The sequence below is a fragment of the Hemibagrus wyckioides genome, linkage group LG01, assembly GCF_019097595.1.
Source record: "Hemibagrus wyckioides isolate EC202008001 linkage group LG01, SWU_Hwy_1.0, whole genome shotgun sequence".
Classification (NCBI taxonomy): domain Eukaryota; kingdom Metazoa; phylum Chordata; class Actinopteri; order Siluriformes; family Bagridae; genus Hemibagrus; species Hemibagrus wyckioides.
In genome coordinates, this window is record NC_080710.1 from 9864029 (window position 1) to 9877918 (window position 13890).

Below are 13890 nucleotides of genomic sequence, written 5' to 3' on the forward strand. Positions count from 1 at the left end.
AGGAAAGAGACTGGAGGCAGTTAGAAACAAAAGAGGGTTTAAAAAAAAATAAAAAATTTAATTACATTCTAACCCGAGAACAATTCAGTGAACAAAATGCATTCACTTATAAAAGTCAGTTACTGGCACTCAGTAATTCTTACTTATTTAATAATTAAATCTGTTTTAATTCGTTTTAATAACATTCAGACACTGATGTTACGTCTTTTTTTGTCTTTTAAAATGTATCATATTACTTTTACATAATATTACTATTAATATTACAAAAGCCACTAGCACAAGCAGAGACAGGTCTTTTTCTGTCTGTGATCTGATATACCTCTTTTGTATTAAATTTGCTTCTTGGTTTTATTCCACTTTATTTGGTCTCAGAAGTATTTTTCTCATGGACACAAAACAGAAAAATGATCTTTTTTGTATAAGCAGATCCACTGTCCTTTCTGCTTTTTGTGTGGTGTGATGTTACTGATCCTCTCGTAAGGCCTCTGAGTTCTGAGTGATGGCAGCTAACAAGTTAAATAAACTGATCTACGATCTGACCAGTCTTTAAGGAACATTATTACAATCCTAATACAGCAGAACACCTGAAAATGATTCTGAGCATGAGGATTTTCTGAAGCTTTTCTGTGAGAGAGACCAGTTACTGATGTGTGTAATCTATAGAGATGGAATTGTACATCAAGGTCACAAACCTATTAATGAAGTGGCCAGGATTAAGAAGGTAGGTATGATTTTTTTTTTTTTTTACTATATTTTGTGCCATCATGTCCATGTTAGTTGGTGGTTTGATTCCTGCCTCTGCCCTGTGTATGTAGGAGAACATGTATTGCATGTTCTCCCCCTGCTTCTGGGAGTTTCCCCAGGAACCTCAGGAAATACCTTGTTTCCTCCCCCAGTACAAAGACCTGCACTGTAGGCTGATTGTCATACTGAAATTGTGTGTAGTTTCCCCCACCTTGTACCCCAAGTCCCCTGGGATGGGCTCCAGGCTTCCCGTCTCTTTGTAGGATAAGCACTACAGAAAATGAGTGGATGGATGGATGGATGGATGGATGGATGGAGGTTTAGTTTCCTCGAGACAATACTGACCTCTGCCTCCAATCCAGTGTCCAACAATTTACAGTGGGCAGGGGAGGTCATCCACCTAACTAGCTAATTTTAGGTAGCCTTATTTATTCTACTACCCATTTAGTAACACACACACACACACACACACCAAATAACATATTGATTTGTGATGCAGAAATGGAGCAAACTATTTTGCAGTCAGTAGCTGATCAAAACAAACAAACAAACCAAATCATCAAATATCTATTATGCTGATTATTATTGGTTATTTTCATTTGTATGATTAAAATAATGGCAGCATTTTTGTTCATTTGATGTGCTCTAAAGAATACTAAATATGTCACCCTTGAGTGGCATTCCAATTATTCTAAATCCAAATATTCCATATCTTTTAGTGTATTTAAAGCCCAAATTATACATTTCAGTATGACAGCTCCAGAGTGGTGTAAACAAAAAAGAGAATGCAAGTTCAAACCCAGATGAGGCAACAGCTATCTGTAGCCGAGAGTCAAAGAAAAGAGAAATTGGTGGTGCTCACTTCCCTGTCAATCAGAGCCAATCCTCTGTGCCTGTCAGCTCATATGTAGAAGAGGGAAGATGTTTGTGATGTGTGTGGTGCTGCATGTGCAGGCAACAATCAATAATAGATTGTTAATTGTCGCATTAAGATTTTAAATTGTATCATATGGTGTGGAAGCCTCAGATTTACACCTCTAATACCTAATACAAAATACCAAAGCATATTTTAACAACCCAGTTCTTTGTGCAACCTTGAAAAGAGACTCTAACCAGCAACAAGTCCCACACAAATCTTCCTGCCCTTTTCAACTGAGGAGATTAATTGAGAGAAAAGCCAGCAGTCAGGGAAGAAATGTGAGTCTTTGCTGGCCTGGGAGATTGTGTTGATGGAAAAAGAGAAAAGAAAAAGAAATAGAAAAGGCTAGACTCTGAAAGATGACTGAGATTGGCAAAAAAGCCACGTGCACATCATTACATGTGATGAAATGTATGGCTCATGCAGTCTCTGTAAATGATGAGACCACATGGATTCATTCCACCACTCCATCAGTGAGAGGCAGTGAACTCAGACGCTTCTTCTGAGATGGATGCACGGCTTATTTGGAGTCGACTTTCTACAATAGGAACATTCAGAAACATGAGAATCAGTGTATGAAATGTAAATATACACACAAACAAGTCTCTTCAGAGAAGACTTGGCGTGTTGGTTTTATCTAGTCAGCCGAGGTCTGTTCTCTCTCCACTGACTTCCTTTCAAATGTGGTGTAAATAATGAGACTTTCTCATAACAATGGAAATAAATTAAAATTTTCATATCTTGGAGATGGAAGTAAATAGAGCACTGAGGTTCGGAGTTCAGAGAACTGAAAAATCTTCTCATAGAGCAAGCTACAGAGATAACAAATACACAAGCCCCAGAGATAATTTGCACTTAATATGAAGTGTTTCTTAATTATTCATTTTGTGAAATCTTTGCTCCGATTGAAGGCAGCACCAGGTTCTGAGGTAAGAAGGAGCTGAAACTGAAAAAGAAAAGTTCTCAGAAACACATGGAAGGAAAAAAAAGGCCAAGATTGACTTTATACATTACTGCAAAAGGGAAACAGAAACCGAGATATTAACAAGAGCTTTTGGCATGCCCCAACCTGAAACCTTTACACAGGTGGGTCAAGCAAATGAGATTTGCTGATGTACTGGCAGATTCATGTTATGTATCTCTTGCTCATGGCCTGTGGGTGTAATCTTACTGTGATGGAATGAAGATGGTGTCTCCATTATGGGAAAGGTTCAAAGAAGCCAAACACAGACTGAGTAATCATTACAATTGTAGTTCTAATTTTTATTCACTGTTGATCATATATATATATTTTCGTAATTCTTTAACTAAACACAATGGATGGTCTCTGCAGAGGATAAGAACGTTAACACGATAAGGACATGGACCCTAATGCGGGTAAACCAGGCAAACAATCCAAAACATGAAGCAAGAATTTCAGGAACAGATACAGGCCATAGGCAAATGATAGGCAAAGTGGAGAAATCCAGATATACATAGGTTCAAACAAAGAAAATAACAAGGCTTGGTACTGACTGGTGAAAAACAACACAGAATATACTTTGCAGAGAGTTTGTGAAACAAATGTGCTTATGTACCGTCCAGGATCAGGTTTGTGTGATTAGTAATCGAGTGAGTGTGAACAGGAGACAGTCTGAGTGTTGTAGTCCTCAGTGGCCATTTCTATAGGCTGTGCTTTAAAGTTGGATGCTGTTTCCTGTGCTGTTGTTACAGAACACTTTACTCTTCCCGTGCCACTCAGGTGTGTTTTCAGTCTACATTAAGTCTGTCCACTCACTACTTTATTATTACATTGTAATTGCGTTAGATTCCTGCCTTCCAAGAGTGACTCACATTAAATATGCAAATCAATATGTGCTAGATATTATCCACTGTTTCTTATAAATACTTTATACCATTAAATTATTAAATCCTGTATTGATTCATTTTCTATAAAACATCTTCTGGCTGCAAGGTAAATCACAGGTTCATATGACAACCCCGACACTTACGCCAGGATGATGTTCATTGATTTTAGTTCACCATTTAACACATTCAACTCATCCGAGCTAATATTGAAGCTTAAAAACTTGGCATCAATACTTGTCTCTGCAACTGGACCCTGGACTTTTTTACAGGCAATAATCTCTCAGACTGGACAACCTCACTTTTTCTAGTCTCACTCTCAACTTTGGTGTTAGTCAGGAATGTGGATTGTCCCATCTCTTATACTCCCTCTATACCCAACCATACTTGTGCATGCATCCAAAAGCATTAGCAATTATTGCAGATGACAGCACGTGATAGGCCTAATGATGAGATAACGATGAGATGGCTTATAGGAAGGAGATCCAGCACCTAGTGGCATGGTGTGTGAACAACAGCCTGGAACTCAACACCAGGAAAACGACATCCACATCTCCACATCACCTGGTGCTTGAAATCCTCCTTTCTGGTTAAAAAGGTACAACAGCGCCTTTAGATTCTGATGAGACTGAGAAAAGCCCATCCAATATTCTGGTGACCACCTGCCTAATATTGTGTTGGTCTCCCTTTTGCTGCCAAAACAGCCCTGACTGTCGAGGCATGGACTCCACTAGATCCCTGAAGGTGTGCTGTGGTACCCGGCTTGCCTTTTTCCCATGGTGCATCCTAGTGCCAAGTGTTTCCCAGGTAAGCAACACGTACACATCCGGCCATCCATGTGATGTAAATGAAAACGTAATTCATCAGACCAGGCTTCCTTCTTCCATTGCTCTGTGGTCTGGTTCTGATCCTCACATGCCCATTGTTGCTGGTTTCGGCAGTGCACAAAGGTCAGCATGGGCACCTTGATTTGTCTGTAGCCCTATAAGTAACAAACTGTGATGCACTGTGTATTCTAACACCTTACCTTCAGAACCAGCATTAACTTCTTCAGCAATTTGAGCAGCAGTAGCTTGTATGTTGGATCGCATCACACAGGCCAGTCTTCGCTTCCCACATGTATCAATGAGCCTTGGCCACCCATGACCCTGTTGCCGCTTTGTCACTGTTCCTTCCTTGGACCACTTTTGATAAATACTGACCACTGCAGACCGGGAACACCCCACATGAGCTGCAGTTTTGCAGATGCCCTGATCCAGTTGGCTAGCCATCACAACTTGTCAAAGTCGCTCAAATCCTTACATCAACTTTGAGGACAAAATGTTGACTTGCTGCCTAATATATCCCACCCACTAACAGGTGCCATGGTGAGGAGATCATCAGTGATATTCACTTCACCAGTCACTGCTCATAATGTTATGCCTGATCGATGTATATGAACAAATACTGTAGATTAAAAGTACATGCAGTCCATAACACAGTGACAGATAATAATAAAACATTAAAGGATCAAGGAGGTTTTTCCACCAAATAATATCTTTTTTTAATGCAGTTTAAAAAGAATAAGAACAGTCAACTTGCAGAACTGTATTGAGTTTTCCATGTGAGGGTGACTCATGTAGGTGGCATGATACCATTCTAATCTCTGAATGGTTCTTTAAGGTCAGGTCTTTTTGTGGTGAAAACTTTACTGATGCTTCAATCAGCAATATATCATATTATATATCATAATCAGACCATACTCTAATCTTTCTGTTTATGTTTTTTACTTAAAATAGATAAAATGACCTACAGGTGGATCACACCAGGTGTAAAGTATTAGAACATTGTTACAAAGCATTTTGAAGGAGGCTTGCCTTATTTAAACCTCCGACATTTAGCTTGGTTTACAAATGTAGAATTTCAATAATGGCCAAGTCAAAGCCCAGATCTATATCCTATAGAGATCCTGTGGGGTGATTTGAAATGGACTGTGCATGCATGAAACCCCCAAACATCACACAGCTGAAAGAATTCTGCATTGAGGAGTGGGGGAAACGTTCTTCCAGTCAATGTCAGAAACTGGTAGATGGCTACAAGAAATGTCTCACTGAGATTATTTCAGCAAATGGGGGAAAGACTAGCTATTAGGGCATAGGGTGTCATAACTTTTTCTTCAGGTGAAATACTCATTTTTGTTGATGTCTTTTGTTAATAAGTGAAAACAAATTGATAGTTTGTTGTTTACATGCAATTACATCACTTTTTTACACACTAATATACAGGTTTAGCTAAATTGTCTGCTAGCAGTGCTTATTTTTTAAACAGAAATCAGAAATACTTTATTGCTTTTCAGGCAATAATTTGTTTTTGATAAATAATCATACAAAAAGAATATTTACACGAATATTATTTACAATATGTTGTTGATTTACGTGTCGTATATCTTTATGGCAGTGGGGATAAAGGATCTTGTGAGGCGTTCCCTCCTGCTAAGCATTTTTGCAAAAGAGAAGGAGTGGCTTTGCTTAAATCTTTTTGTTACTAAAATTAGCATGTTGTTTATTTGTATGTAGGTTCTGGTGATTTGAATGGTTCTACATGCGAATTTAGTCAGTGTTGTAAACATGTCTTGTCAAAAGTGACGTTCTCAGCAACCAAAGATTTGTTAAGAAATAAATTAGATAAAGTTGAGAATATCTGAGCAGAGATATGGGCATTGTTGTTGAGTCTGAGTCAGAAAGGTATGCCATCTACGTCATGTGGGGCTAGGGAACTGGTTGGACAGCTTTCACCAGGTATAACAACAGGTAATTGACACTAAATCAAAAGTGAAAGAACCGAGATAGGAACTTCCTCTTGAGCGGTATAGAACTCTGTCGAAAATGACTTCTCTGCTGTCTTGGCAAATCAAGTGCTCGATGTGTTTGAGCGATTTCACCGATCCAGTCATGCTGTCCTGCGAGCATGTCTTCTGTCACCAGTGCATCACCGGACACATGAACACCAGCCTGGGTCACAGCCTCTGCCCTGAGTGTTGCAGGCCTTACACTGAGAGAGATCTGCGCTCCAGTCGACTTGTGAAAAACATGACGGGTGCCGTGAGACAACATCTTACAGCACAACAGCAGAAGGAAAATTCACCCACACAATCATCACAATCTCCGAGTGACACTCTCGTGTGCCCTGAACATGACGAGAAGATGAAGCTCTTCTGTGAAACAGACCAGAAACTCCTGTGTGTCGTGTGCCGCGATGGAGAGAAACACAAAGGTCACAGTTTTAAACCTGTAAAAGAAGCTGCTGAGATAATCAAGGTAAATAAACATGGAAATCCACATGACTTGGGACTTAAAAGTATTGCTTAACAACCTTGCTATCATAATCTTTTTGCTCCAAAGGTCATGCATGCATCTCTTTGTTGAGCAAACAGGAAACTAATATGAATATTATGTCTATGTGCTGTTTCTTACCTGCCTTAGGTTATATAACGCATATTATATACCTTACCTGCAGGTTCATTCATACTATATAAACATGTAGAGTATAATTAACAAGAAACAGTGCAGTGTAGTTGGTCAAGTGCTCTGTAAACAAAGCAAAAAACTTCATATATAAAGAGAAAGAGTGTTATTAGAAACTTCTGTTAAAACCAATGCAATGTTGTAGATATTAAAATGTTATAAATGCTTTGCAAATGTTCATCTAGAACGGTAGAATCTGTTAAACGACTGAGGTGTAGCAGGTCCAATGAGCATCAAAATGACGTTTCTTGTCAAAATATGCGTACATGACAGTGTAATAAGTATCTGATTCTGAGGAAAAGATGCTGCTTCACAAAATAGTCTTAAACACTTTTTTTAAGGAATGGTATTATTCAAAATATTAGTAAACATTTTTTTTTTTTTTTTTTGCTGAGAGACTTTCACTTCTATCCCTGAAATGTATATCCCCAGATCTTGTCACCGCTGTTGTTGGTTTTGTTTTTTTGTTTTTTGTATAGGGGGTAGTAAAGGGTGCTGTGGGTTTCCTCGTCAAGGAGAACGGACAGCTAAATGGCATGACCCAGAAACAGGCAACTGAGGTCACAAAGACCCAGGTAAATACTCTTTAATGCATTTATTGAATGATGATGTCAATAATGTATTCTTTTTTCAGCAAAAATAAACATTACAGTAGAATACACAGGTCTTTAAACCTATTGCTCTGCAAACATGCACTCTGTATTGTGTTAGTATTTATTAGTACACACTTGGAAGAGAAATAGACTTTATAGTCATTATATATGGATCAATATATAGTAGAATAGTAGTTTGTAACTGGATTGGATACGTATTCACATGTCTGCTGTGAAAGTAATTCCGGTGTAACGAGTTGCCAGTGAAAGTCACATAATTTGTCACATGATCACAATAGGAAAACCCTGCTACTGGAATGCCCCAGAGTTCATACCTAGAAAATTTGTAGAATCATGAATCTAAACCAGACTTGGTCAGTTGTGACTCTGAACGATTATGGAGCCTTTCAAATATTAGACACATTGTGTAAATCAAATAGTAAAATCCATTTCAGTTCAATTTAGTCCATTTCAATTCAGTTCAGTAACAAAAAAAATATGGAAATGTTCAGGTGGAGTGAATACTTTATGCAAGATACTCTACTGCTATAATAGCTCACAGATAATAACCCAAAAACACCTCTTTAAACCCTACAGATGAGGTCCAAAGAGCTATCAAATCAGATATCTGCTCAGTTCGAAGAGATGCACCGCTTCCTAAAGAAGAAAGAGGAGGAAATAAAAAAGCATTTGGAGACTCAAGAGCAAGACACCGTCACAACCATGTGCAAAAACTCAACCGCCATCAATGAAAGACTGATGGATGGAAAAGAGTTAGAGTGTATTTTTCAGTCTGCATTGGAAATTAATCAGCCTGAGTTCTTTTTACAGGTAACTTCAAATACACATTATGAATTATATACACAGTGCATTAAACAATTGGGGAATGTTTAGATTGTAATTTAGATTTAGGTCATTTATTAATCATACCTTATTTTATTGAAGGGAAATCATGACTTTACTGTGTTTGTCTCTCTTTACAGTGGTGGAATGAAAAAGGATTTCTGACTATAGAAAGGATGAAAAACAACAGGACTCCAGATATCAAGTAATTTTTAAAAGCAATAGAAAACTTACTTTTACCTTTAAGGGCTTTTCACACTGTGTTTAACTCCAGGTTACTGTAGCTCTAAACCCTGCTTTTAACCACAGGAAGGGGAACATTTCACACTTGTAATTTAGAATTGGGATTAGCATCAGATTTTTCCTGGGGTTATGAAACCCTGCTCTGAAGCAGGACTAGCAGTGCTTGTGATGTGGTGTTTGAATGTTATGGCTGCTTAGCAACAGACACTGAATCTCTGCATCCTCAACACTTGCACCCACTAGCTTCATATCCTCATTTATTACATCCATATACCTCCTCTTTGGCCTTCCTCTTTGCCTCCTGCCTGGCAGCTCCATGTCCAAAATTCTACTACCAATATACTCACTCTCCCTCTTCTGAACATGTCCAAACCATTTTAATCTGTCCTCCCTAACTTTGTCCCCCAAACGTCCAACATGAGCTGTCCCTCTGATGTACTCATTCCTAATCCTGTCCAACCTTGTCACTCCCAAAGAGAACCTCAACATCTTCAGCTCTGCTACCTCCAGCTCTGACTCCTGTCTCTTCCTCAGTGACATTGTCTCTAAACCATACAGCATGGCCGGTCTCACCACTGTCTTGTACACCTTCCCCTTGATTCTCACTGATATTTTTCTATCACAGAACTCCCAACACCTTTCTCCACCCATTCCAACCTGCCTGCACTCGTTTCTTTACCTCTTGGTTAAAGGCAAACTGGATATGAGAAATTTCCAAGTATTTAAGGAACTTACTGAAAAAGAGAAAGCTGGTTATCAGTGAACAACTGGTCAAAAAAAAGGCCAAAAAAGATTATAAAGCTGTGAAGATAACTGCCACATTGCAGACTTACAGAGGTTGGAGCTAATAAAAAGGAAACTACACATAATTGAAAACTGATTGAGGACATGGAAGCACTGGTGGTCACTGGGAATTAATTGAGTGTTTGTTGGCAGCATAAAAACTGGATCCTTGACATTATCCACCCCAAAAAGTGCTCCATCTATGAGACTTTACCTTTCCCAGCCTCGCCCTCGGTCCAGGGCCAAAACATTTGCTAGGATTCAGTGTGATAACCTGAGGTCAAGCTAATGTTCATGCCTAATTTATCCATGAAACTCTGGAGGGGATTTTGGACCACTGTGGCTGACTATATCTTCAGGTATGCTAAAGTATCGAATTACATGGTTGAATAACAACTCACCCCTACTAAACGCCAACGGGAGACTGGGGAGAGGAATTAATTTAAGGGATTTAGAAAAATGGTCTCTGATCACCAACAGTATTGCTACTGAGATGTGGGCAACAGACCTAGTTTGCCGGCTGGGAGTGTGTGGAGGATTTTGGATATGGACCAGTTGGTGCATGAAGTAACAGCATGTTATATGTCTTTTAGCATGTGAGGCCACCAGTACAGAGGTGACTGGTGGCCACAGATGTGTGTGCCCATGTAATGAGTTGTGTGGACAGGATGTTGGTACTGAATATGTTCTGGTGTGTGCAATAGCCTGATCAATCTGGCGCCTATAATGCATTTTGGGGCAGAATGGGTTAGAAAGCCTGGGCTTGCGTGTCGGGAGAGTGCATGTGGGATGGGCTTTGGTTTTTTTGGACCCAGGACAGAATGAAATAGTGTACCAGCTGGCTTGCCTGAAGTTGGCCATGCAAAAACACTTTTGGTCAGTGAAGATCATGAAGGCATGTTCATTTCATCTCTCTAGCCAATGCCTCCAATGCAAGGGCAATGCAATGCAAGATTTCTCAATCCCTGACATTGTAGTTTTGCTCAGCTGGGGACAACTTGTATGAAAGAAAGGCCACTGGGTGCAGCTTGGGCCTTTCTCCAAAATGTTTTGAAAGCACGGCCTTACTACAGTTTCTGAGGCATCCATCTCCACAATGAAAGACTTGGCAGGGTCAGGATGCTTGAGGATGGGAGCCAAAGTGTCACACAAAAAATAAACAGTCACAGCAAATATGTAGGGGCAAAAATGCAGGAGCAGTCACAAAAACAGGGATAACCAAAAATATCAAAAAAGATTCAGACAGGCACAATAAGTAATCCAAATCAGCATTTTAAAAAAACAGACAGATGTCAATCAGGGGCAAAACAATAGTATCTAAGGCACACAGAATCAAAAACAGGAAAAAACAGGCAAAGTCCAAAACCAGAAACCATGGAGAAATTTTTATTGACTTAGCAATGTGACGAAACAGTAAAACAGAGGGTACACCTCACAAAGAGGAAGTGAAACAAAGGAGCTTATAAAAGGGAAAACGAAACACATCATTAGAAACAGGTGAGCTAAATTAAAAGTCCAGTGATTCAGAACATGGGAGCGCTGGGAGTGGTTGCTGGGATTTGGAATCCGTGGTGGCCATGTTTGTCATCCATGTGGAAATGGGACAACAGTAACAACAATGACAATGCCTGTTCAGGGGCAGAACGACAGACCTGTAACTTTCTCACATGTCAGCCAAGTGTCAAAACTATTTTTCTCACTGATGTGAAAGCACAAGACAAGCCATTATTAAAAGTTTCATGCAGTGTTTTTATCCAGTCATAGTTGTTGACACCATAAATATGCAAATAAGAATGTACGGTGTGAAAAATCAGATTATAAATACTAAGGAGATTACAGTGACCCAGAGTTGATGATTTCAAGTGTGTAAAGCCCTTTAGAGATTTATTCATGAATTTATTTCAGGCATTTAATTAATCTAAATGAACTTATTAATGTTGTTCCTGCTACTGAAGGTACAAGTCATGGGTTAAAGATCTTAATGTGATTCCACACTCCTTCTTCCTTGGCCCTTACGAGACTCACCTGCAGTTCTTTGTATGGAAAGCCATGTTGGGAGCTGTCAAGCCAGGTACAATACTCACATCTTTGAATTTAAGACTGTGTAGATTATTTAAATCAGTATATTCTGGCCAACTTAATTTTTGCAGAATGATGTCACAGTTTCCTCAGGGAAATTGTCAGCTGAATGAAACTGCTAGAATTTATTCATGGTCAGCCCATGGTGTTTAACTATGCATTTTTAGTCCATTATTCATTTCCATTAGTGATGCTCCTTCTTTGTACTCCAGTTCCAGAGCTCTTCAGCATGAAGGATCCTGGAGACTCATACCTGAAGGTATCACCAGGAAAAACAAGCATACGGCAGGCAGACAGACAGTCTGGTTATTACAAAGAATACAATCCAGGTGTCATCTCTGAAGAGAGCTTCCAGTCTGGCCAGCACTACTGGGAGCTAGAAGTTGGGAACAAGTTAGACTGGAGTATAGGGGTTAAGCCAGAAGTGGAAAGTAGATCCAAAAAAGTCAAATCAAAAGATCCAAAAGACATATATTTTGAGCTTGTAAATGGCAAAGGATATGTCCTCAGTAGGAATGGTAAAGAGATTCCCATTGAGGTCAAGAGAAAGCCCAGTAAAATAGGGCTCTATCTGGACTGTGACAGAAAACAGATCTCCTTCTACGATGCAGACATCATGACTCAGATTTTCATAACCAACTACAATTCAGCCCTGCCCTGCTCCATTAGTCTATTCCCAGGAGTTTACCTGGATGGAAAAAACATCGACCCAGTCACAGTATGTTCGTATGAGTTCAAATCTGCTCACAGTCCATGATACTAGCCTGGAATTCTGAATGATCTCAAACCTTTCAGATGTCTTTTAAAGACACATCTTGAATTGCACAATGAGGTTAATATTCTCAGGGTTTAGGCATTTAAACCATTTGAAAATAATTCATCATATTTCTGCTTTGGCTTGAAACTGATAAAGGGGAGCATACAGAAACCTGATTACAATGAGGACACCTGCTTGTGGTGAAATGCAAATTTCCTTAAGAAGCTTATTAGCAAGCTGATGAATATTAATGATCTTCAAGGGTGTGCGTCATGTATATTAATGTATAGATAGATGGATGGATGGATGGATGGATGGATGGATGGATGGATGGATAGATAGATAGATAGATAGATAGATAGATAGATAGATAGATAGATAGATAGATAGATAGATAGATAGATAGATAGATAGATAGATAGAGGTATCACTTAGTATGCACTTCATAGAAAACTCTTTTCAGTTCTTCTGTTGTTCCTCTGGGGAACCTTTAATATTTTATGTAAATACTTTTATTCTATCAAAAAGGGCTCCGAGCATCCTTACTTATTCAAAGAGCACTTACACACTTCCTTTTTTCCAAAAGGGTATTCGTCTAACCATGCTGTATGCTAGATCAGAACATTTCTTAACCAGTATAAAGTGAAACAAAAATATTATCTTAAATATGGTGCACATGTGTAGGCTGTTAACCAAAGAGACATGGGTACTTTACTTTACATAAACTTTTATATATTTTCTACTCTTTCTCTGTAGATATCTGAGTAGATGGAAATAAGATTATATGTCTAAAACAATGACTTAAATTTTCAATGATTGAGAAATTGTTTTAAAGACTCTTAATTAGTTGTCACTCTCGTCTGTTCGTTACACCTGCTTTCTATTCATGCGTTCCTTGTTTTTTATTAGTTATTAGTTTAACACGGTTCCTGTTTTGTGGTTAATCATTCTCTGTCATTTTGAACATCTGTGCTTTTTAAGCCTGTTTTTACGTGTCCAAATAAACCTCAATAAACCTTATCTTCAAAAGCTTGTTTATGTCTTTCCTTTTCTCTCACGATGCTAATTTCTTTATAAATCTTTTCCAACTTTTGCTATTTTTTTTTCTAGATCAACCCCTGGGACCTTATGTAGGTTTATACAAACATGTAATAAATATAAAATGACCTCAGAGATAAATTATAAATGTTAGTCTCTCTGCAGTGTGCAGCTTACAACTGTCTGTTTTAAGCAAATATATTTATTCCCCAGTATAATCTACAGCCATGAGGTAACGCTTTATAGCGTAAACAATTGAATATTAAAGACACAGCAGTTCTTGTTTTCTTTTTTTAGCTATTGTCTGGTCTTTTGGGGATATGAACATAATGTTCAGGGCTGAGAAAACTGCATTATCATGTTAAGCCCATCCAGCTTGGTCCCTATTACTACATTTCTTATCCATGTCCATGTGCTGAGTCATGGTTTAAACTGGACTTTCTGTATTTGCACAATATTAGGTAATCTAACCCGGACTCATCCCCTTCCTGACACTGCGTGGATGGATTTATTTATGCCACTGACAGAAAGAGCTGTACAAAT

General features: G+C 38.7%; 1 protein-coding gene across 1 annotated transcript; it reads left to right on the forward strand.

Annotated features, from left to right (window-relative positions):
* The first annotated feature begins 6272 nt into the window (after nucleotides 1-6272).
* On the forward strand, nucleotides 6273-13322 carry trim108 (tripartite motif containing 108). The gene is made up of 6 exons (XM_058412244.1): nucleotides 6273-6804; nucleotides 7491-7586; nucleotides 8202-8435; nucleotides 8588-8652; nucleotides 11429-11544; nucleotides 11765-13322. Exons 1-6 carry the CDS (start codon nucleotides 6373-6375, stop codon nucleotides 12307-12309), a joined length of 1488 nt encoding a protein of 495 aa, XP_058268227.1. The 5' UTR covers nucleotides 6273-6372; the 3' UTR covers nucleotides 12310-13322.
* Nucleotides 13323-13890: the final 568 nt, after the last annotated feature.